The following is a 26,208-nucleotide window of genomic DNA, read 5'->3' on the forward strand; positions in this document are numbered from 1 at the left end:
ATCTTTTGCTACCACTGTATAATAAATGTAACACAACTTTATTTTTAGTTAAATAATACCTGGTCACGGAATTACCATACGTTTTGACATTGTTCCAAATTTTAAAACCGCGATTACTCAAAATGTCACTAGTGTGACTAGACATGTTCTTTCCGTGGACCCTTCAAATACTAAAAAGTACGGAAGCCTCGGTGCGGTTTTATTTAAACTGTTGTCAAATTGCCTGTGTATCTTACACGCTTAATGCTAAACACTAACAACTCTAATTCCAGCAAATCTCGAAACGCAATATTATCAGTGTTATCACTCCATCATTCACACAACCGTGGGAAATGGAAGATTACGTTAAATTATAGTTTTAAAAACGTTAATCTGCTTCCAGATGTTATCTGGCTTTTGTTCTGATCTGACACAATACGTTAGTGATGTGATGAGGGTTGAATACGAACCTACGGGGCCTTAAAGGTTTGACTATGTTTTGGTCAAATTTTGATTCAGCTATGGAAATATGTAAATATTTCCCTCGGGTACAGAATTTTGTTTGCAGGGAAAATAATTATCTCTGCAGCTAACATTACCAATTGTTTCATCTTTTTTATAAGGGAGCATGGGATCCACTGGGAAACCTAATACCAAGAATTAGCCCACAGTACCTACCTATTCGTTTTTACGAAAACGACAAAATATTCATATTCCCTTTTGAGCCTTAAATATTAGAATACCAGTTACCTTTCCTATATCTCCTTCAGCAAAAAACGGCCGAAAAATATACCGTTTAATTAAAAAAAAACCGGCCAAGTGCGAGTCGGACTCGCGTTCCAAGGGTTCCGTACATTAAGTCCGACTCACGCTTGACTGCACATTTCTAATAGGTTTTCCTGTCATCTATAGGTAAAGAACTATTTTGTGTATTTTTTTCAAAATTTTAGACCCAGTAGTTTCGGAGATAAGGGGGGGGGGGGAATGGTCATTTTTTGCCTATTTTCTTGAATAACTGCTAAACTATTAATCCTAAAATTATAAAAAAATATATATTTGAGATCCTTACAATGAGTTCTTTCATTTGATATGCAACACGTAGTTTGAAAAACTTTATTTTTTAATTTTCTCATTTACCCCCCAAAAATGGCCTCCATATTTAAAATTCATTTGTTTACGTTACACGTCCATCTTTGGGTCGCAATCTTACATATGTGTGCCAAATTTCAACTTAATTGGTCCAGTAGTTTCGGAGAAAATAGGCTGTGACAGACGGACGGACAGACAGACGCACGAGTGATCCTATTAGGGTTCCGTTTTTTCCTTTTGAGGTACGGAACCCCAAAAATATAAAAATACGTTATATTTTGGCCTTCCGGATAAGTGAGGACCTACTGTACTTTTAAAAGCCGATTTTGTTATTTTCGATGTTTTTGTCTCTACCAGTACCGTAAACCGGGGTGACTTTCAAATGCAGGGGCGACTTCGATATTTCAGTTTTTCAGCCGTTACATATTTTTATTCGGATTTTTTAGTAGTAGGTAAACAAATATGTATAATAATCTAACTTGTTACACGAATAGTTCGAGAAAATAATGAATAATGATAATTTAGTGGCAGTTTTAAAACTATCAAAGTGTCCCCAAAATTTCCTAAAGTCACCTCGTTTTACGGTACACGGTGGCCGTGTTGGCCGAACGTCAATTGCAATTGACCATTAACAAGTACAAATTGAACCGTAAACCTTAACGGACGATTACAGTTCACGGTTCAATTTATAATGGTTAATAGTCAAAAATAGTCAATTGCATTAACGTTTAACACCGCACGGTGGCACATCACATCACTAGTTGTCTTGTTACGATCTTACGATTGTGCGAAAACCAGGAAAACATCGTTAAAATGGCTAACATGTGTCGTGGGATTATCGCTAAGTTCTGAGTTATGCGGGTTTGTTTCTTGAGCTGTGGTTTTACATTATCCTCTAGCCGCCCAGAGACCTATAAAAAGGTCCCCTGTTCCATTCTAATTTGAACTTTGTGTTGACAAAATAAAATTTCATTTTGCTTGGCAAGGTTTAACGTACGGGCAGCTAGAGGTTATGTGTAAAATATAATAGGAAATGGACTATGAAAGCTTGTTTTTGTAACAATTCTAAAATCGGACCACGCTAAGTTTTGATGCCAATTACCATTATCTGTACTGGGTGCCTAGCCAAGTTTCCAATCGCTACGAAACGAACGATACGGTACTCTTTCGATCGTTCTTCCTGATCAGAACAAGATACCGAATATTATTATGCCTATAAGTAGATGGATCACAAATCACAATTTTTTTTTTACACCTTGTTGATGGAAGCCATTTTTAAAAAGAAAAAGAACATATCCATACTGAACATTTATTGATATTGACAGTTACAGTCCGTTGTATAGTTAGATTCCCATATATACAGTGTGTGGCCTACAACACGGGCGAAAAATTAAAACGTAGATTCTACTCGTCAAACAAGACAATGTTTGTTCAGCGACTTTTAAAAATAACTTGTGGTTTGTATTTAAAAAAACACTTTAAAATTTATTCGAACACGCAATGTATCACGAAATTGATTATGCCTGTACGGTGACAAGACTGACGGGCAATGTCAATTAGACGGAATTTAAAGTACATTGAAAATATTATTTAGTTTGATTGAAAGAGGGACAATTTTAAGACTACATAATTTCAAAAAGTTGTAGAACAAAAGTTTTATTGTTTGAGGAGTAGAATCTACGTTTTAATTATTCGCCCGTGTTGTAGGACACACACTGTATACAAACAATGAGAAAATAAAATATGTATTTAACCCCCTTGTTGGTGGGTGGAGACATATCGTGCGAAGTGATTTCTATCTATAATTTGTATGGGAATTGGTTCATTGGAAAGTATTGGTTGAATATGGTTCGTGAAAGGAAGTTATTTCGTTTTTCTTGGCATCCAATATCGGACGATTCTCAATACCGGTATTGGAATCCGATATTGGCCCAAAATACCTACCGGAATTCCGGTATTAATATCAGTATTGATACTGACCATTTAAAAGTCTTTTATTTCTGTTTATATTACACTCATTGACAAGTTTAGAGGAACGCAAAAAAGTTTAATTACTAATTTTGGAATTACTTTTAGTGCTGTAATCTAGTAGGTAGTTAAACCTGATTTTGCGTTCCTCTAAACTTCCCCATGAGTTTTTTTTTGTAAAGAAATATACAAAATTATTCTATTAATAGTATTAATATACAGGATGATTCAGGAGACGTGAGCAGGATCAAGCCTACGCATACAGTAAGTTATAAACAAGTGTTTCGTACCAGTATTTGTGACATTAACTTAAATTTATGTTAACCTGTTTAAAAAAGTTTTGATTTATTTACGACATTAATGGTCACCCTCTTTGTTTTATCCATAACAAGTGCCAAATTGAATAAAATCGGGGTCTGGTTACTTTTGAAAAATCGTATCTCACTCAAGTGTGACATTTTATTTTCTTCACACTCAAAGTGCTGTCATAACGGTTAAAAAGGTTTTATCTTTGTTATTTAAATGTTGTAGGGTATCCATGATTGTAGATAATTAAATTTGTCCTTACCAAAAAGTATAACAACAGAAAAAAAGTGTGATTGTTTTACTTAAATATTGTGGTGAATGATTCTTTTACATTTACTGATTGTGTAGGCTTACGTCTCATGAATCACCCTGTATAATTATTAGAGATGCCCCGAATAGTGGTTTTGGCCGAATACCGAATACCGAATATTCGGCCCCTCTCTCAGCCAAATACCGAATATTCGGCTTGACATGCGAACATTTTGAGTCACAATTATTATGAAAACTGATCGCTAACAAAAGTCAACGTTAGATGACGTTAGCCAAGATATATTTTTGTTGAACAGTACTAATGAATAGAGTCAAACAAAACAGACTCATGGTAAAAATAAAATGTTTTTTAATCAACAAATGCTCGAAAAAGGGCCTTCGTATTTAACAACTTTCCAAGAACACATTCTAAATATACCTACATAGTTTTTGGTTATTTTTATTGTGCAATTTTTCTTTTTAAGTAGGTGCAACAGAATATTCATGGCATCTCTAATAATTATGTACTTTCATTATGAAAATAAAATTTGATGGAAATGTTCACAAACTATCGCAGACCAGGTGCTTATCCAATATCCTTTTTCATGTAAAATTATTTTATATTTCAGTAAATAAAGTACCCACGTAGTAAAACCTGGGCATTAAAGTTGAAACACCACCGAGACATTGAAACTGTCGATCTAGGTTCCTCTTTGTCGGCGCGTTTACCTAAGTTAATGACCCTTTAATTACCTTAATTACACCAATTAGCGAAACTACCCTCATTTGATACAAATAGTTGACCAACATTACGTGGCGAAACTTAATGGGATAATGAGCCAAGAACACAAGAGGGCCTACCGCCAACGATCAAGAATTGCTCTGAATAGCTAAACGATCAAGAAGTCTGGCTAGAGTCAGGGTAGGCCTGGCTCACTCCGCGATTTCGTCGCTTTGCTACATACATAGCTAAAAATACATCCGTTCCACACCAATTTTGGTGGCTAGCCATAAGCCGCGCGTGGCACTGTTGCCACCTAGCGGCCATATCTGTGCTGATCGTAACAGACGCGTTTTGTTAGAGAGTGAGTCTTCTGTACCTAGTACTATTATTTATTCTGTGGCCAGGGATATAACCGCGAAAATCGAAGTTCGCTAATTGCGGTCATTTTTCTCTGTCACTCTAATTAGGACTTCATTGGAGTAAAAGAGAAAGATCCCCGCAATTCGAATTTTGGTTTTCGCGGTAGACCCCAGCACATACCCCTAGTGTTTTCATTCGATTGCGTGACGAGCGTTCGCGTTTGCGTTATGTCTATTTTTGTATGGGATTGAACAGCGCGCCAAGCGGGACGTTTTGGAAACTCAAAATCCCATACAAAATTACACTTAACGCAAACGCGTACGTCACGTCACGTCACGCTATCGAATGAAATTTATATTAGGGTTAAAGTACAGAAAATAATTCGGCAGGGTACGTAAGTACATTAGTACGGCAGAGTATCGCTACCATCAGTTTGTCACTGACATAAACGCCGCGCCGTCGAGAACGTAATTTTCTTTCTATACATCTCGCTCGTACTCGCATATTAGTGCAAACGAGATGTATAGAAAGTAAATTACGTTCTCGATAGCGTAAATGTCAGTTTTGACACTGTCAGTGACTCGTCATGGTACGGGCTTAGGTCGTCAGTTTTTCCGATTAAAATCACGAGTTAACGAAAAAAATTACAGGACGCAAGTTACAGAAAATTGAATTAAAAATGTATTAAATTTAATAAAAAGTAAAAAGTAAGATGTCCTAATTCTAAAGTAAAATAACACGCTTCAGGACAATAGTTATTTACGATACAAGTCCGGAAAAGAGGAAATTCGAAACGAGAGATAAATTGAAACACGATCGAAGGGAGTGTTTTAAATCGACACGAGTTGCGAATTACCTATTCGCACGTGTACCTATCGTACAACGTTTTACAGTAGGACATACGCACGGAAAGTGCTATTTCCCGCACTAGTTCGGGAAAGTAGCACCATTGTATTGTAATAGTTATTTTCGATACAAGTGCGAAAAAGAGGAAATTCGAAACGAGTGGCGATAAATTAAAACACGACCGAAGGGAGTGTTTTAAATCGACACGAGTTGCGAATTACCTATTCGCACGTGTATCGAACAACGTTTTACAGTAGGTACATATGGCACTTTAAACATTCGACATACGCACGGAAAGTGCTATTTCCCGCACTAGTTCGGAAAAGTAGCACCATTGTACTGTAATAGCTATTTTCGAAAGTGCGAAAAAGAGGAAATTCGAAACGAGTGGCGATAAATTGAAACACGACCGAAGGGAGTGTTTTAAATCGACACGAGTTCCGAATTACCTATTCGCACGTGTATCGAACAACGTTTTACAGTAGGTACATATGGCACATTAAAGTACATACGCACGAAAAGTGCTATATTTACGCACTAGTGCGGAAAAGTAGCCCTGTGTATGTACTGTAAAAGTATTATTTATGTTTTTTGTTTTGAATGTAAAACCGTATCTTGCCTCTTTATGCCGTTTTAATTATAAACTTTAATACCTGCGTAATAGAGATTAAAATCAAGAGCACCTTAAAAAGTCATCGTCGTGTCTAAATATTTGTTAGTAGGTAACTATATAAGTATTTCAAAACAGAAGCTAGTGAAGTAGATGATAGAGTTGAAAATCGATTGAGAGAAAAAGGTAAAGGTTAGAATCGAATCCGTAAAAGAAAGAATAAGTTAAGAATGGCGGGAGGATGTTCTATTTTTAAACTTGTGTCATGTTTGTATTTTTTTTCTCGCTTCTTGGGTGACTGTGTATCTGTTTAAATTAGCTTTTCATCTTATTTGTGAAAAAAGTTTTTTAAGTAACTTTGCATGTAAGAAAGTTACATAAAGACAGGCTTTTGTGTGTGTCTGTGTGTGTGTGTGTGTGTGTGTGTGTGTGTGTGTGTGTGTGTGTGAGGTTTTTTATTTTTTTAGCTAGTTATCTTGCGCGCTTAAGTCACATTCACTCATTCATTCATTAGCGATTCACATCATTCACTTTACTCTCCTGGCGATATCTATATGTCGGAGCGAGACACCAGAAGGACGTATTGCAGCGTTACAGTTCATAGTTAGACGCCTGTATAAAGTCGATTAGCGATGTTTGGCTACGTATTATTTGCTTGTAACGAAATAATAAAGTTGCGTAGTGAATAACACTACCATCTATTGGCGTATTATTGGACTAAGATGAGAGGTAGAAGGCTTTGGAACGTCAAGATGTGTATCTTGAGTGAACGTAGGCACGAGTGGGCATTTTTGTCGTTATGTTGGTAGACTGATCAGGCAGGTTTACCAACTTGAATTGGAGGCGGGAGCAGTGAGCTCCGCCGCTGGAACTGGCTTCCATCTTCTTGATCGGACCGCGCTAGAGATCGGACGTTAGCCAAGCTCGTGCCTAATTCGCTACGTTCCTGAAGGCTTATACCTGAAGGATTATTCTGAAAGCTTATAGATTCTCACGTTCTTTAACCGTTTAGCTAAGTGTTTTATTCCAAGTGTTATTTTGATTTCTTATGTGCCATTAGAAGCTTACTTTTGTAAAATAAAGATTTGAACGATTTCATGTGATCTTTTTATTTTAAATCAAATCATTTTGGATCAAAATAGTGATTGGTCGTTTTGATTATTTAGTACTGAAATATAGTAGGCACTAGTATGGTTAACGAGTCTGAATGTTTATTTCATGCGTTGGTAGCATACCTACTATTTTGGCTGTGAAGTAATACATCGAGGTACCATGCCCACCACCCGCTATCAATAGCCCCACACAATTAGCCTTCTCCCTCTTCGACATATATTTATTTGTTTTTTGTAGATACAATTGTTTTTTTTTCCATTTGTATCAAAAATTTTGCTTTTTGGCATAAATGGGGGTCAATTCGATAACTCGTCATCTATAATTGGCAATTGCTCGATCCAAACTAAACCCGTACGTTTTTATATAATATGTATGTATGTATGTATGTATGTATTATGCCTATGCCCATGCTTTTGCGGACACAGTCAAAGGTATTCAGAGGTCCAAACTCTCCAAGGACCCATATATTTTTATTTACATGCTCCAATTCTTTTGAGTTAGTTTTTCTTTGTAAATTATACCCTCTTTTCCTTTGAGAGTGCTGTATTTTATCTTAAGATCCAGGGTATTTATTTTGTTAGACATTATATTTGTCAAAAAATTAAGGGAATTTTAGGTCGCGTAATGTTTTGAATTGTTATTTTAAGTTATTTGTCACAAATAAAGTAATTAATGATATCGATTAAAAATAACATTACGTACCTACGCAATTTGCATGTGTTTGTGCAAGAATACTTAGTTAGACCTATGTAACCTATGTTCGTGATTTTTTGAGCGAAAGTGGTTTAATCAAGTATCAAAACAATGAGATTAGGTACTAAAGTTTTATTCTATGGAACTTGCTAACTATGTAAACAAACCGCCATATTGAAATTGTCAATAGTAAATTACATACCTAGGGAGGTGAATTCGTGAATGCTCCAGATCGCAGCTGTTTGTGGCCCGAACCGAAGGTTAGGGCCATAAATATGCGATCTGGGGCGTAACGAATTACCGCCCGTGGTTTGTCTATTAAGTTTTACGTCTTGCCTTGACCAGGAAGCTTTTGGCCAGGAGATTTTCTTCTCGCGGTGACGTAAAAAATATTAATTTACTAGTGACTTTTGTTTACATAGTTAACAAGTTAAATAGAATGTCACTTTAGAGAGAAAGGCCTCAAGATTGCTATTCATATTTATGGCAACCTTATTAACTATTTTGATCTAAATAGGCCCTACGATTTTTCAAAAACTGCTGGCTGAACTCACTACACATTAAAACAACCTTTCATAAATATACACTTATATAGTCACCTGCAATAATAATGTTACACAACGAAGACCGCAAAAATATCTTGCACGACTTTATTTCTAGAGCCATAAGAGCGTGTCACATATTTTTGCGGCCTTCGAAGAGTAACATATTATTGCAGGTGACTGTACTGCATTATGTATGCTATTGTTATTGAACTTTCAGACCATTTATTATGCTTTTGACCAAATAAAAAGAATCTACTTCATTAAAAGCTTACAAGCGCTTAAAAAAGCTCATTTTAAAAAGAATAAAACTTTAACAATGCCGTGTTGTAAAACAATGTAGGTACAGGATTTACAAGCCCTATAGTTTATAAGCGTGAAAAATAAAAAAATAAGCCCGTAGTGGCGTACATTTTGTATTGAGCAGGAGGTTCTATAGTACATATGTGACGTTATCTATGAAAAGGGACCTTATTGTCGATGGCGCTTACGCCATTGTTAACGATGTTCCGATATAAATACAATGCCGTGCGACGCTGTGCGGCGTAAGCGCCATCGATAATAAGGTCCCTTTTCATAGATAATGCCCCATATACAAGGTGAGCCTTGTGACAAGGGAAAATATTAAGTGTTAACTTCTTAGAATGTCTATGCACGCACGAAGTAGGTACCTATGATTTATTGAAAAATAATTTACGTTTTTGGGTTACAAATTACATTTCAATATAGTAATGAGGTTGGAACCTTCTTATAAGTATAAAATATACTTGTGTCAGAAGGCCCCGCTCTTCCATAATTTGAGAGGGTACAGTCCAGAATATAATTTAGTACCTATGTTACCTATAATTGAAGAACATGTTATATAGAGTCGCACAAATAACCAAAGAACAATAAATGCTTAAGAGCCAACAGGAGTGGTCATTTCTCCATTACAAACGTACTCGACTGTTTCCTCCGTGGATTTTGAAGCTAGAGCAATTATTTTTTCAACACAGATTAATATTGTCAATATCTGTGTCGGACCGTTTTGCTTTTTTTGATATTTTTGTTTTTTAAGGCGCTAGAGCCCTTCAAAAATGGCCAAAATGGCCTAATTGACTATGCCACAATGAGAGGCGTGCTATTCAAAACTGACATCAATTAGTCAAAAAAGCAAAACGGTCCGACACAGATAATGTCATAATCATTTAGATTTCCAAATTTGGTTACGATTAGTTAAGTTTTGGAGGAGGAAACAGTCGAGTACGAAACCTCGATTTTTGATATTTTTACGCAGGATTTTTCGCCTTGTCCTTATCGGACTAGTTTTAGGAGCCGCTTCCGTTAGCGAGACGGGTATATTTACCTAAAATATTTTAATCTTAGCTCCTGTTGGCTCTTAAAAGGATCTTTCCCAGTATGAATTAAACTAGAATTAACGATTACGTATACACTTAACTCATTAATGTTTGTTATGTGATTTATTTCTAAAGATACTAAATCATTTTTAAATAATTTAGCATATATTATTGCACGTAAATAAATACGGGCCGTAAATAAGTCGAATTCTGATGGATTAAATATCAAATCTTGGTGGATTAAATATCAATAATATCATACCTACCTACGAGTAAAAATATATTTCAAGACTTTTTTCTACCTTTTGAAAAGACCAATTTCTAATTGCTTATCACATAAACATAAGAAGCAGATAAGACAAAAAAATTAGGTATTCATTTGGGGCATTATCTATGAAAAGGGACCTTATTGTCGATGGCGCTTACGCCGCACAGCGTCGCACGGCATTGTATTTATATGGGAGCATCGTTAATAATGGCGTAAGCGTTAGTTTTCGCCCCGTATACAGGCCACACACTACAATATTACGTCTACACCGTTTCGAATATTTACAGCATTACATGCACCCGTTGTATAACTATAAAATTTAATTATACCGCCTCTTCTAAATGGTATGTACACCAGAACATATTTTTATGATAGGTACAGCCTTTTTTATGTCAGGCAATTATTATTTAACGCTAAATTGGTATAAAGTGCTAATAAATCTATATATATAAACGTGAAAGACCTGACTGACTGACTTAAATCAACGCACAGCCCAAACCGCTGGGACTAGAAAGTCCAAATTTGGCAAGTAGGTTCCTTATAAGGTCTAGGGGTCCACTAAGAAAGGATTTTTCAAAATTCATCGGTTATCCGTGCGAAGCCGGGGCGGGTCGCTAGTAAAGCTATATAGACTATAGAAAAAACGGTGTAACAAGAAGCGCTGGTGGCCTAGCGGTAAGAGCGTGCGACTTGCAATCCGGAGGTCGCAGGTTCGAACCCCGGCTCGTACCAATGAGTTCTTCGGAACTTATGTACGAAATATCATTTGATATTTACCAGTCGCTTTTCGGTGAAGGAAAACATCATGAGGAAACCGAACTAATCCCCATACGGGCCTAGTTTACCCTCTGGGTTGGAAGGTCAGATGGCAGTCGCTTTCGTAAAAACTAGTGCCCACGCCAATTACTGGGATTAGTTGCCAAGCGGACCCCAGGCTCCCATGAGCCGTGGCAAAATGCCGGGACAACGCGAGGAAGATGATGAGGTAACAAAAAAACCGACCAAGTGCGAGTCGGACTCGCGCACGGAGGGTTCCGCACCATCAACAAAAAATAGAGCAAAACAAGCAAAAAAACGGTCACCCATCCAAGTACTGACCCCACCCGATGTTGCTTAACTTCGGTCAAAAATCACGTTTGTTGTATGGGAGCCCCACTTAAATCTTTATTTTATTCTGTTTTTAGTATTTGTTGTTATAGCGGCAACAGAAATACATCATCTGTGAAAATTTTAACTGTCTAGCTATCACGGTTCGTGAGATACAGCCTGGTGACAGACGGACGGACGGACAGCGGAGTCTTAGTAATAGGGTCCCGTTTTTACCCTTTGGGTACGGAACCCTAAAAACGGAGTAAGTACAAAACTTCAGAGTAAATCACAGATTAATATTTATTTTATGAAACATCTTCTATAATATATGTTTTTCACCGATCCTCTCTAAATCGGTGGGTAAAGATGTATTTTGACATTTAGAGTAGGTACAAAGGAAAACACAAACAAGTTAATTAAAACAAAAAGATTATAGAGAACTATCACATTTTCGAAAACTCAAGTCAAATTAAATTACGGATTTTTGTAACGTAACCATATGAAGCCTACAAAAGTGAGTGTGACACGTCATACTTACAGCATACATTTGCAAGCCGGCCCAGATTACCGATGCTTAAAAGGACACGGGTGTGCCCACTCAACGTGAGTAACTTGCGTGTATAAAATCAGATTTCATTTTATGGTCAAGCGCTTTACGCACCGTGCTTAATTCAGTCGCACGAGCATTCTAAATGGGATCCTAATTTTAATCTACAAACGTTTCCTAGATGACTGAAACCTACTGATTTTTGAAGTGAAAACTTCTTTAGCGGCGCTGTGCACTTTTTGTGATGGGGAAAAAATGTTAAACTCGAGACAGCGTAAGACGATCACGTGACCTGATCGAAAAACTGTTACATGTAATGTCATTGAGATTTTCTTTATTGATTTAAATGCCATGTAGTGAGTTTCGCTCTAACTGGTATTAATATAACTAGAGTACTAACAGTGATGTGCTTAGGGGTTTCAAGTAATTAACGCTAACGCTAGATGGCGTTAACCTCAATTATACATAGTGCATTTTGGACTAGTCATTGAGTTTTCACTTCTGCCGGCACTCCCTGAGTGCAACCCGTTGTTTTTTTTTTAAAGTAAAGGTACGTCCTATGTTCCTACATATAGGTAAATAATTTAAAATGTTCATACGATATATTTTTTCATTAGTTCGAAAGAACTTTCGTCAAGCGTCAAGTTTGTAGGGTTCCGTACCCAAAGGGTAAAAACGGGACCCTATTAGTAAGACTCCACTGTCCGTCTGTCTGTAACCAGGCTGTATCTTATGATCCGTGATAGCTAGACAATTGAAATTTTCACAGATGATGTATTTCTGTTGCCGCCATAACAACAAATACGAGTTTTTCTTTTACTTTATGATAAAAGGTTACATTTGGATTATGATGGCAGGAACCCTACTTACATTAATTAATACTGCTGTGTTAAAGTGTGTATGATTCGCAATCGTTTTGTTATCATTTCACATTTTATAACTCAATAATAGTTATACTCGTGTCGATTTAAAACACTCCCTTCGGTCGTGTTTTAATTTATCGCCACTCGTTGCGAATTATTCGCACGTGTATCGAACAACGTTTTACAGTACATATGGCACTTTAAAGTTTCGACATACGCATGAAAAGTGCTATTTTACGCACTAGTGCGGAAAAGGAGCCCCATATGTACTGTAATAGTTATTTTCGATACAAGTGCGAAAAAGAGGAAATTCGAAACGAGTGGCGATAAATTAAAACACGACCGAAGGGAGTGTTTTAAACCGACACGAGTTGCGAATTACCTATTCGCACGTGTATCGAACAATGTACTGTAAACATATGGCACTTTAAAGTTTCGACATCGCACGAAAAGTGCCATTTTACGCACTAGTGCGGAAAAGTAGCCCCATATGTACTGTAATAGTTATTTTCGTTACAAGTGCGAAAAAGAGGAAATTCGAAACGAGTGGCGATAAATTAAAACACGACCGAAGGGAGTGTTTTAAATCGACACGAGTTGCGAATTACCTATTCGCACGTGTATCGAACAACGTTTTACAGTACATATGGCACTTTAAAGTTTCGACATACGCACGAAAAGTGCTATTTTACGCACTAGTGCGGAAAAGTAGCCCCATATGTACTGTAAAAATATATTATACAAGATTGTCCTTAAGATGTGTTAATCTCTCCAAGCATATAATATGTTGAAGCACTCCAATGTGGTCAATGTGGGTGTGAAAATGTAGGAAGCTAAACAAATAACACATGCAGTTACAAAACTTAAATCCATTCAATTATCTGCCTAATGCTCACCACTTTACAACTAATTTATTATTTATCGGTTACATTTTTAAGTTTGCAAATTCATGGAACCAAAACCATTCTATTTTCAAATTTAAACAATGTTCTTAAGAGCTAACGTTTCATATTTCCGTTGCTTCGATAAGTTTGTGCAAATTTTTAAATGCGTTTGAGAAAATGAAAAGTTTAAGATTATAGTCGTTCTGCGTTGGCATTAAGGGTTAGTGTGGTGATGGGAGGATGTATTTATTTGTTGTAATGCCTTTTTGAGAAGTTAAGGTCGTTGTACACTAGTGGGTGTAAGGTGGTGTAAGGTAAGTATCGTTATTTGTTGTGAGTTAATGTACCTACTGCCCACACGATATAGACAGGTTATAAAAATATAAGTAATTGATAGATAAAACACTTAAGAGTCACACGAATCTGCTGCCAACAAGTGCGTGAAGATTGTATGGAGGCTAGCCGCCACCAGTTCGTGAGACTTAGGCTGCGATCCCACCAGAGATGTGCGAGGCTGCGTAGAGAGAGGATGTTTGTTAAGCACCAAGAAACTGGATTCTTGACAAACACATCACTAGCTACGCATCCTCGCATATCTCTGCTGGAAACGGAGCCTTAACGCTGTCTTTAGGTTTAGACTTTAGACCATTCTCACCTGTTATACCAGATTCGTAGAACAGTACCCTTACCACTTAACTTTCTGTACATCTCGTACTGACATATTCGTGCGAGCGAGATGTATAGAAAGTACCTATATGTAAGTGTACGTATCGTGGTACGAGGACTGGCTATTTCTACTACTCTTTTTCTCAAAAGTTTGCCGCCAGCTATAGTAGGAAAGTAATATGTGGTCTGTGGTCTAGTCTCCACACACGATCCAAGGTCGAACCGCGCACGACTTTCCAAATGGCCATTACAATAGCGTTGTAAATGTTGTAATGTCAACCGCCTTTTAGAGCGAATTAGTATTTGTCGAGTTGTGCATTTATTTAATCTTATACCTTTAAACGAGCAATCCTTGTATACTTATTTATTTATTTATACCTATATTTCGGGTATCTCAAAACGGGTCTAACGATTTCGATGAAATTTGGTATATGGGGGTTTTCAGGGGCGAAAAATCGATCTAGCTAGGTCTTATCTCAGGGAACACGCAAATTTTTGAGATTTTATATGTTTTCCGAGCAAAGCTGAAGGTGGTAAAGGTAAACTATTGTAACTAGGTGGCCAACATATGCCAAATTCTAAAACGTCTACGCATACGCGTCCAGTGTGCACAGGCCTTAACTCTAAATCCCTAATCCTAATTGAACATGTTGAAATCTAACCTAATAGGTACTTAACTAACTAATCTAGAATTAAAATAAATTACCAAGTTTATTTATTACCCGCGTTTGGAATAATTAATTGTAACAAGATTGATTTTAATTATTTAAATCTTAAGTCTTCTCAAAAGCTTCCAGCGAGATTTTTGAGAACTATGTAGGGTCATTGAGCTAGTTTTCGTCCATGCTCTCGTTTTCGTCCACTTGACAGCGTCATCTCGTTTACCTGTCAAATTCTTCTTCCTCTCGTTGTCCCGGCATTTTGGCCACAGCTCATGGGAGCCTGGGGTCCGCTTGGCAACTAATCCCAGGAATTGGCGTAGGCACTAGTTTTTACGAAAGCGACTGCCATCTGACCTTCCAACCCAGAGGGTAAACTAGGCCTTATTGGGATTAGTCCGGTTTCCTCACGATGTTTTCCTTCACCGAAAAGCGACTGGTAAATATCAAATGATATTTTGTACATAAGTTCCGAAAAACTCATTGGTACGAGCCGGGGTTTGAACCCGCGACCTCCGGATTGCAAGTCGCACGCTCTCACGCGCATGTTTTTCCTTTTTTTGTTTTGTCTGTTTTCTTAATTCTTTTTCTTGTATATTTTTTGTATTCTCTATTTTCTTAATTATTCCTTTTGTGTATCTTTGTGGTGTTTTAATTTAATATGTTGCTTTATGTGTTATCTGTCGTGGCATCACCGAATCGGCCCTACGGAAGACCAGCGCTGGCTTTATAGCTAGCATTATGCTGAGTTGGGTCCATTTCGTGATGCAAACTTATTAATTTCTTCTTTTCTTGCTGTTGTTGTCTGTGCATGTCCGTACATGTTTTGTGATCGTCACGAATAAAAATCTTTTATCTTTATCTTTTTTTTAGGTGTGTACCAGCCCTAACTATCCATCGCGAATCTATTGACTAGAACATGTTATAATATTTAGTTCAGTTCGTTGACCTTGGCGGCCATTAGGTAAGTTTTTATTTTAGCACTAAGTATACCGTTTATCGATGACTTAACTTTGCCGTGTTACACGTTTTTTGTCTAATAAAGTCTGTGCGGAAAGCCAGCATTCTACTGTTCTTAGTAGTTCTAGGTAGTTATTTTTTACATATTTAGTTTGTATTTAAGTTTCTACAATAGGTAAATTATTTCTATGAAAACTTAACAGTCACGTAATCATGTCTTTGACTGTACAATTAGGTACATATACTGTACATAGTCTGCTTACAGTCATGCAAGAACAAGCAAATATAGATTTTAAACACTTGTAACAAGACTCGAATTTAAATAGCAGGTAGAAAGTTATGGATAGGTAGTTATATCTTTTGTACTAACAACCTACTCAATTCCACCCACACGCATATAATTAATTTCATTATTTTTGCCCCTGATTCATTAGCTAACGGTCGCAAAACGTGACTGTTGTGTTAGAGACGTTAGAGTTCAATCACTTTTGGCGCAGCCTTATTAGGAGTTTCGATTTCTGAATGTTAGCTAGTCATTATGAAAAGAAGGACAAGGAATTTGAGTTACGGAAAATTCCATGTTTTCGTAACTCAGCGGAAGATTTTGTAGGACGATTTTGACAGCACACGCAGTGCTATTGAATTGATTTTACACGTCATAATTTCATATAAGTTTGACGTTTAAAAAAACACTTGCACTGCGTGGGCTATCAAAATCGTTGCAGACTTATCTTGGTCTAACTCTACAGTATGTCAGTTGAAATAATCTGTGTATTGTGTATCAATGACGACTATTTTCACGGTCTGTCAAAACTGTCACAGTCAATTTGACAAAATGCATATCATTTTGCGTCACGCTTTGATCTCACGCATGCGCCTAGTGCCCGATATAAAATAGCGTTATGTTTGACTCAATTTTACGCCTTAAAGTATTCATTACCGTCTCAGTTGAGTAACATTGTAAGATTGTAACATCATAGTTTTGTAGATGCGTAAGTGTGTCTGTCTGTCTGTCTGTCTGTTACCTCTTCACGCTTAAACCCCTGAACCGATTTAGTTGAAATTTGGTATGAAGATAGTTTGAGTCCCGGGGAAGGACATAGGATACTTTTTATCTCAGAACTCACCCCTTAAGGGGGTGAAAAGGGGGGTCGAAATTTGTATGGGCAATCAATAACCGCTGAACCGATTTAGTTGAAATTTGGTATGGAGATAGTTTGAGTCCCGGGGAAGGACATAGGGTAGTTTTTATCCCAAAAATCTCCCTTTAAGGGGGTGATAAGGGGGGTGGAAGTTTGTATCAATCGTTAAAAAGCAGATTGGGTAAAAATAAGCTAAGTAAGTACCCAAATTACTAACTCCACGCAGACGAAGTGGCGGGCAAAAGCTAGTTTTATAATAAATATTGTAAACATTCATGATAAAACATCAATCTTTAGTAACGGTTCTTTACAATTTATCGACACACAATAAATACTGGAGCCACGAGTCGTTAAAATTAACAAATTCCTAACCGTTCACCTTAGCTTATAGTTACCTGCCTGCCAAATAACTAGGTATATACAGGATGCGACAGAATACGAGTTGAAATCTCGACGGTCAGCTTTGAAGACTTGAGAAGGCCGAAGGAGGTAGCATTGGGCTCGGCGCGAGTCCGAGCGAAATGGTAAAGTGAAAGCGAAGCTTTTATTCTTCAATCTAGGCATATGAAAATGTACTTATGAATGTCAGAAACTACTAGCGGTTTAAACCCTACGCCACAGCCCCGAGAAGATACCGGCACAAAAAACTCGGCGGGACAGATATAATGATATATATGACTAAGGATATATAGTGGCCATAAGCCAGAAAAAATGGTTTACCTTTGGAAAGAACTCCGTGAAGCAAGCTCACACATAACATCAACTTAAGAGCAGCCATCTTGATCACCACACTTTTTCACTTTTCACTTTAGATCTGAAACAAATAAATATAAATTGTACTTGTTGTGTTGTTAAGAATGCTATTTTGCCCCATCACGCATACTATAGGTAAGCACCTAATCAGTCATAAAAAAGCTTATTAAATTTTTACCATATTTTCGCGTATCATCATCATTGGCCTCAGCGTCTAATGCAGACGATTTATGGCGTAAAACCGGAGAAATATCCTATTACACCGCCTGGGATGAAATTAAGGAAACGCAGGGATGCCCAGCACCTGCATTACCCTCTCGGCTTCACTGTCTTATCCCACAGGAAAGGCGAGCCGATACGTGTGGAGACGGGTCGGCTGCAGGAATCTGCCGCTTATTTCAGGTTGGACCCTACTCGCGCCTTACGGAAACTCCATTCCGGGTTTTATTTTGGAGTATCCTTCTCCTAGATGGATTGCAAACCAATGCTAAGAGGACGACCATCTCCCCTGTAACGAAATACCTTCTTGCTTCGTTTGTGGACTTAGTCGCCTCGTACGACACCCTTATCCTATGTGAGGGTTGGCGCTATTCTAAAGCCGGCCACCACACGGCTTATTTTCGCGTATTAAAAATATAACTAATTTTCCAATGGCTATTATACGTGGTAGGACACAATTGTGGCCTCAGAAATCAATTTTGAGCTCTGACATTTCGCCAAATTTTATTTCAAAAACGTCAATTTCAAAAAGTGTATTTTTTAACCGTTAACGGACAATTTCTAGAAATCCTTAATTCAAGCCTCATTGCTGGCATGTGGCTAAAAACTCAGCTTAAGTAAAAATAATAAAAGAAAATGTTATAGAGTGTTAATTATTTCCTCTTAATGTGACCATAAATAAGGGTTAAGCGTTAAACACTTTAAAATTAAACTGGTTATTAAGACTTATTATCTAGAGTCTACCTAGACGAGACATATACGAATTAATGAGTTCGTCAGATGTCTTACAGATGGCAGATAATGGTGCAAATTAGGCACAGATGTGACTGCCAAATAGTCTATTTCTTTTTGTATTCTCAGTTAAATTTTTGTATTACTTATGGTCAGACCCAATGCTTGCTTCGTGCAACAATTAATAAAGTCTAGGAATCGAAGTGACGGTCGGTTGCGTGCCCACCCAGGCCGTTACTGCCAGCGGCGCGTATCACAGCGTATTTAGCCACGGGGGGTTTCAATTACTAAATTCCTGACCGTTTAAATTTGTATATTCTTAAATTGTAGATTATGTGTAAAGAATACAAAATTAGATGAATCAAATTTGTTTACTTTGTTTTGGAAGAGCTAAGTTCCTTTTTATAATGAAATAAACCATCGTTTTGCAGCCATGCTTTTGAGGGATCTAATCAAGTGAAGGAAAACATCGTGAGGAAACCGGACTAGTCCCAATAACGCCTAGTTTACCCTCTGGGTTGAAATGGCAGAAGGCAGTCGTTTTCGTAAAAGTGCCTCCGCCAATTCTTGGGATTAGTTGCCAAGCGGACCTCAGGCTCCCAATGAGCTGTGACAACATGCCGGGACAACGCGAGGAATGTTTAATTTTCTATACATTTTATAATAGTCTAACATTTTAACTTAGAACCCTTTTACGTAAATCCGACTCACGCTTGGCCAGTTTTCACGGTTTGACCACACCGCTATATATTACGTATTCTATCCCATGTACAAGCACGCAAAGATCGCAGCATAAATGCGAAAAAGACAGATATACTACTAATCATGTGTCAAAAAAGGACAGGCTATCCCACAAAAGCTATTAGTACCCGTCAGGAAAGCAAAAAGATTTTTATCTACACACGTATCATAAAACCTCTATGTTTCGTTCAAAAACCGCAAATTACGGCCAACATAAAGATAAATTGTTTTGTTGCAACTATTTATTATCTGTGAAAATTTTATTAAGTATTAATAATAATGACATTCAAATTTCGAACATCACTGTAAAACAAAGGAATTTGATTTGATCTCATTTCTATAGTTTGTCAAAGGACTGTCTCATTTCAAACATAGACAGAGATAATCATACTATCTTTGTCTTACACTAGTACTATTCAAAAGAAAAGAATGATTTAGTTATTTTCGATACTAGTGCGAAAAAGAGGAAATTCGAAATGAGTGGCGATAAATTAAAACACGACCGAAGGGAGTGTTTTAAATCGACACGAGTTGCGAATTACCTATTCGCACGTGTATCGAACAACGTTTTACAGTACATATGGCCCTTTAAACTTTTGACATCGCACGAAAAGTGCTAGTTTACGCACTAGTGCGGAAAAGTAGCCCCATGTGTACTGTAAATAGTTTTTTTGGTTCTTATTTACTGACAAATTGGTTTGACTTGACCAACTATAGTAACAATCCAGATGACGTTTTAATTAGTGTGTTTCTGTGGACAGTTTTACGACGGTGACAATTGTCAGCTATCAGTGATATTACTGCAATATTCTGCCGCCAGAGTGCAGCACTAAACCATAGAGTAACTTATACATACTGTACCTTAAACTGTTTTTTGACGAGTTTTGACAGACAATAAATTGATACATCAAGGTGGTTTGTTTACAAAGGGTCTACCGGGAAACGCGAAAATCGAAACTCAGCTATCTGCCTCTTTATCGCTCGAATATACAAGTGTTAGAGAGGTTATATAACAAAATTTCTACTCTCTCGTGTGCGGTAGACCCTCAGATTGTGATGGACTGTGGAAGTAGCGCCCTCTACGCAAAGTTTCGCGTAATATTCTCTATTGTCAGCGTCGTAAAACGCGCTGGTGGCGCCATTTATAACAATAACAAGGTATAAAACAAGTGACTTTCGCAAATTGACAGTCCTTATCGCCTGCCCGTCTCTCGTAAGTGTAAGGCCTGAGTGGACGCTCATGTTGGGCGTGCAGCGGGGCGGGGCGTGCGGCGTGCATGTTAAACAAATGCAAGCGTATAGGAGCGGCCTTAGTGCACGCTGCTCAAATCCCTTGGGAGCTCGACGCCACGCTGCGCGCCCCGCCGAACGCTCCGCTTCGAGCGTCCACTCAGGCCTTACACTAAGAGTGACAGTGACTATAAATACGACAGTGTACGGGTCTTATAAAGCACTTTATTGCTTATTTACATTTAATACAAAGGAAACTGGTTTGTATTTGTCTGACTCACGCATTTTGTTGAAGTATTTATTTTATGCAACTAGGGGTTGACCTTGTAAAATACAGAGTGTCCCTGGCCATTGGACAAAGCAGAAATGTACATATTATGCATTAGGGTATTTAGAACCAGTATACAAAGTATCATAACAACCGGTGTAGCGGTTACGAAGAAATTAATAAATTACAATTTTTTTGCAAAAATATTAACGTGCTCTAGCACTCCTGAGAAGTAACTTTACGTGGGATTTCAGGGTTCGTCCAATGGCTAAGGTCATCCTGTATACACGTACCTATCTTATGTGTCTTATGTCATATTACAATAAGATTTAGGTAGTACGTATCAGTTCATTGTGTGGAAGATGGTATTGGTATTTCTTCTTGGTATTTATTTCCTAACAATTCAAAAATTATATTTACATACGAGGGGTGTTCAAAATATTCTCGGTATGAGAATGAAAACAAACAAGTACGAAAAGTTTGATATTTTTATTTTTCAATATACTCCCCCCCTATGTTCATACACTTAAAAGATCGATCAATTATTTTTTTTAATCCCTCGTAAAAATATTTTTTATCTTTCGTGTAAAAATGCTCCTCCACTGCCGCCTTCAATGCTTCATCGTCAGAAAATTTATTTCCACGCAGATCCTTTTTAAGATTGGGGAGCAAAAAGAAGTCGCTGGGGGCTAAGTCCGGACTATACGGTGGGTGAGTAATAGTTTTAAACCCACATTCAACAATAGCTGCCTTGGCAATATGAGCAGTATGGACGGGGGCGTTGTCATGCAGAAGCAGAATACCTTTGGTTAACTTTCCTCGCCTCTTTTCTTTAATTACATCCTTTAATTGACGTAGAATGTTAGCGTAGTACTGTCCTGTGATATTTACACCTTTTTCTTTATAATCGATTAGTAATACTCCTTCACAATCCCAAAATATCGTGGCCATGACCTTGCCAGCTGAAGGGATGACCATGAACTTCTTGGGATGAGCTGAACCCTTAATGTGCCACTGCATGGACTCTTGTTTACTCTCTGGGTCATAATGATGAACCCAGGTTTCATCTCCAGCACAACTATTCTTTGCAGCACCTCATCAGGATTTTCACCGCACAGGTCAATAAAATCGGAACAACAAGCTACACGCATGTCTTTTTGAAGCCGAGTCAGCATTCGCGGAACCCATCTTGCACTTACTTTTGACATATTAAGATGGTCATGTATAATATCATGTACGGTACCAATAGAGAGATTGGTTACTTGTGCTATAGATTTTACCTTCACTCGACCATCTTCCAATATAAGTTTTTCCACTTTATCAATATTTTCTTGTGAAGTAGCTACTACAGGCCGGCCAGGTCTAGGGTCATCTTCAATACTCTCCCTTCCGCGTTTAAACTCGCTTGACCACTTTTGAATGGTAGATAAAGAAGGAGCAGACTCACGGTAAACACAATCCATTTCCTCTTTTATGGTTTTTTGATTTTTACCCTGTTTTGTCAAGAATTTTATCACGCATCGATGTTCTAATTTAGTTAACATTGTCAATTCGCACATGATGTTCATGTTTGTTCAGCAATTGCAGAAAAACAAAAGACCATCTCGGTTCGAATTATACTTTTTTTTAATGTCAATGAATAAACCTTAGCGGCCAGTAACGAAAGAAATTTTAGAATAGGTCGTAAGATATCAATACCGAGAATATTTTGAACGCCCCTCGTACTTGGTTATCCCTGCCTTTTGATAAAATATACAGGATGACTTTGTGATCGTGTTAAAAAATTGGATGGAGGGTGTAGTCCCCACATTTATGTGGAAGAGCGATCGTCCAGTATGATCACTATCCTATTATAGAGACAAATTACAAAAAAAAACTCATATTATTTATTTTTTTTGTATGAAATACTATTAGCCGGATATTTAATTTTTAAATTCACATCTTGCTGGAGGTTCAGGTATGTAACCTTGACTTAACGAGAGCGGGGTCGCGGGCTCGGTCCCAGGTCAGTCAATATTTGTATAGATTAGTGGATACCCAATATTTGCAGGTCTGTTCATCTGTTTAAACAAGTGTTGAGTTATGTAAAAATAAAAACATTTTCCAAGTTGAGTGTTTTATATTAATATAAGTACTTAAGTAGTTTAGTTGTAGAAAAGGCGTGTCATGGAATAATATTAACATCAAAGAATTGCTATGATAATTAGCTTAAGATAGTATATTATATAATACCTCATACTTACTATTCATAAGTGCTTGTTGCTAGACTTACATGATTAAAGTATGTTTTGACTTTGACTTTGACATCATATGTACTCGTATATTTATGAACAACCTATAACAATCTAATCTAAATTGCCGTAACCAGACCCATTAAAATCACATCCTGTATATTATGCATAAAACAAAATACTTGTTATTTATGACCAAACACTAACAAGACACCTTTACATCTTATTCACTCTAACTGAACAATACAATCAGATAAAATACAAGCACTAAAGTAAAACTATGCTAACTAGTACCGTAAAACAGGTTTTTAACCATGTATTTAGCAGTAAACATTAAGTTAGCTAATTGAATTGGTTCGTATCTGTAGAGGCATTAAAGGCTGAGCAGCATGCATGTGACACCCTTGCATCCATATACAGAGTGGCTAAAAATAACTGCAGTCCCAGGGAGGTTTTGGGATTTTACTGAGCAACTTTTACTATGGGACCAACCCAGAAATCGTGAAGAGAAAATTGAAAAAACGACAACAACAAGTAAAAAAATTGGCCAAGAGCATGTCGGGCCATGCTCAGTGTAGGGTTCCGTAGTTACTATTCTGTTAGAATAGGCTAAATGGGGGTTATTAGTAAGTATCCTTACATTACAAGCAAAAGGGAGTACTTTCGCAGCGCTTTGTACGAATTTTTACTAAGAAGAGAAGACTTTTTGTAATAACTCAAAAACGGCTAAAGTGATCATGTTTGCTATAGTTGTCATTTAATGTCTTTCTTAAGCTCTATTACTACGAATTTTTTCATATTTTTTGGACCCATGGTTCAAAAGTTAGAGGACACACACACACACACACACACACACACACACACACACACCATTTTGTACGACTTTGTTGGATTTATTTATTTACACATCCATGCCAAGTTGCTGCTTTCTAGCATTAACAATCACGGAGCATAGCCTCGGACAGACAGACAGACGGACATGGCGAAACTATAAGGGTTCCTAGTTGACTACGGAACCCTAAACAAGCAACAACGGTTGCACTCCGGGAGTGCCGATAGAAGTGAAAACTCACCTCACTATGTTACCGACGCCCGATAACATGATACATACGTTTAGCGGAGGTATTCTATTTATTTATCATATATTATTATCATTCTCAAATAAGATCACACTTTTTCATTGACATGTTTATTTACATACTGCCATGACAACGTCAAATTATTTGAACATAGGTAAAGAGTCTTGAAAAGGAGTCTGCAACATAAATGTCAAATAACATTTAGTTTTTCTTTATTCATTTAAATGCCATTTAAATTATGAGTGGCCACCTTACGGGGCTTACGGTCACGTGATCGCCTTACGCTGTCTCGAGTTTATCATTTTTCCCCACCTCAAAAAGTGCCCAGCGCCGCTAAAGCAGTTTTCACTTCAAATAGCCAAGACTTGCCAACTTGCTACCAATATTCAAAGGATATGCCAAAGGTTAAAGTATATCTTTAGTCATCTTTATTTATAAGCATTATTTCCATACAAGCCTTACCAATCTGACATAAGGCGTTACCTTGAGGTCGGTCTCCCACGCCGATTCAATTTTATGCAGCCTTCTTATAAGTATCTGAGTTTTTATTTTTATTTTAGTTAAGTGTATTGTAATTTTCTTTAGAATTTGGACTAAAATTGATCACTGTTTGTAAAATCGGATTTAATTATTGGTAATTATTATTTTCCTTTGTTTTTTTGTGTTTTGTGGTGTTTTGTACAGTCTGTATTAGGTGTGACCAGTTGTGACATAAGATATTTAAAATTAATTTAAGAGATGGACAGGCGAATCAGCCTTATAATAGTTTTACATGTATAGAGTCTAGATATTTAGTAGATTAGGTAAATAAATAACTCTGCCTTGACCGCAGATTTACATTCCTTTTCATAATAAGATAACTTAAACAGCTGAATTATTATAATTCAATTGAGAATTTTACTAATCTAAGAATGATGTAATACAATATTATATCCGCTGCCCTAAAACCAATTGTAGCACAAGCTAAATCTGACTCTGTCGTCAACTTATGAGTAATCAAAATCAAATGAAGGACAAATTCACTTCCCCAAACAATAACTCCGTAACAAAAAACGCAATGGAACTCACCAGAGTACACATATCCTTCACAACTGCACAAACACTAGCGGTTCCGGAGCGTTTTCGGGGAGTTTTCCAAGATGGCGGCCGTGCGCGCGCGGCGGTGGGTGGCGCGGGACTGGCTCAAGGCTTGCGCGGGAGTTGAATACTTGATGATTATGTTGGGGCGCGTGTACGGTGTATAATGCAACCTGCAGAAAATGTGTTTGAGAATTTATTTAATAGTTTTTCTCGGGTATATTTGGACCAGAAAGTTAAGGATTTGAGGTATGTTGGAGTAATACGGACAAATTTTGGAACAATTGAGAAACCTCGCGAAAAAAATTATTTTCTCGATCTCAGTAAGAGTCAGATTCTAGAAGAAATATGGTGCAAGGAGCTTAGGTTTAGCCTAATATTTGGTTATGACTTGCATAGTGCATATTCTAAGGGCATCCGCTAGCTGGTGCGGTTGCATTTAGCGGGTGAGCGGGTTAACGAAGAATTGTATGAGCGACGCTAATTGGCGCGGACGCGTGCGACAGATTCACACTACTTACTGATGACGTATATCTCAGGCCGGGCCTCACGGGCACTAAAAATGATACTAGTTCAGCGGTGTCACTCACGAATTCGAGCCAATCGTGCAGTCTAACGCAACTAGTTGCGACCAATCGCGCGCGTGATGCGAACTCATCAACCAATCGCGTTGTAGCGGTGTCACACCGTTGTACGGGCCCCATGTATGCCCCATTCTTATTGCCCGTAAGGCCAGTCCTGATATATACGTCAATGCCTTACAATGGATGGCACCCACGTGCGTGCGCCCGTTCCTTTTACGTTATATGTATATCGTTGTCAGAGTTTCCACAACACAAGCCTTCTTCAGCTTACCATGGGGCATGGTCAGTCTGTGTAAGAATTGCTCTATAGTTTATTTATTTATATTTATACATATATTCTCATAATTTCAACCAATCAGGAAACACCTTTACAATCCATCGACATTACGCGAGAATAAAG

The 26,208-nt window shown here is 37.5% G+C and overlaps 1 protein-coding gene across 2 annotated transcripts in view; it reads right to left on the bottom strand.

Moving 5' to 3' along the window:
- Positions 1-25,336, bottom strand: part of LOC134659236 (uncharacterized) — a 65,877-nt gene extending 40,541 nt beyond the window's left edge. Inside the window, exons 1-2 of one of the 2 annotated variants that reach the window (XM_063514874.1) lie at positions 25,216-25,336; positions 17,615-17,708 (exon numbers count right to left, since the gene is read on the bottom strand). In XM_063514874.1, the coding sequence (XP_063370944.1) occupies positions 17,615-17,672 (58 nt within the window). In that variant the 5' untranslated portion in view covers positions 17,673-17,708; positions 25,216-25,336. Of the gene's footprint in view, positions 1-17,614; positions 17,709-25,201 lie in introns of both variants that reach the window. The other variant, XM_063514875.1, reaches the window with a different exon arrangement.
- Between the last annotated feature and the right edge of the window lie 872 nt (positions 25,337-26,208).

This window comes from Cydia amplana, chromosome 24, assembly GCF_948474715.1.
Source record: "Cydia amplana chromosome 24, ilCydAmpl1.1, whole genome shotgun sequence".
Classification (NCBI taxonomy): domain Eukaryota; kingdom Metazoa; phylum Arthropoda; class Insecta; order Lepidoptera; family Tortricidae; genus Cydia; species Cydia amplana.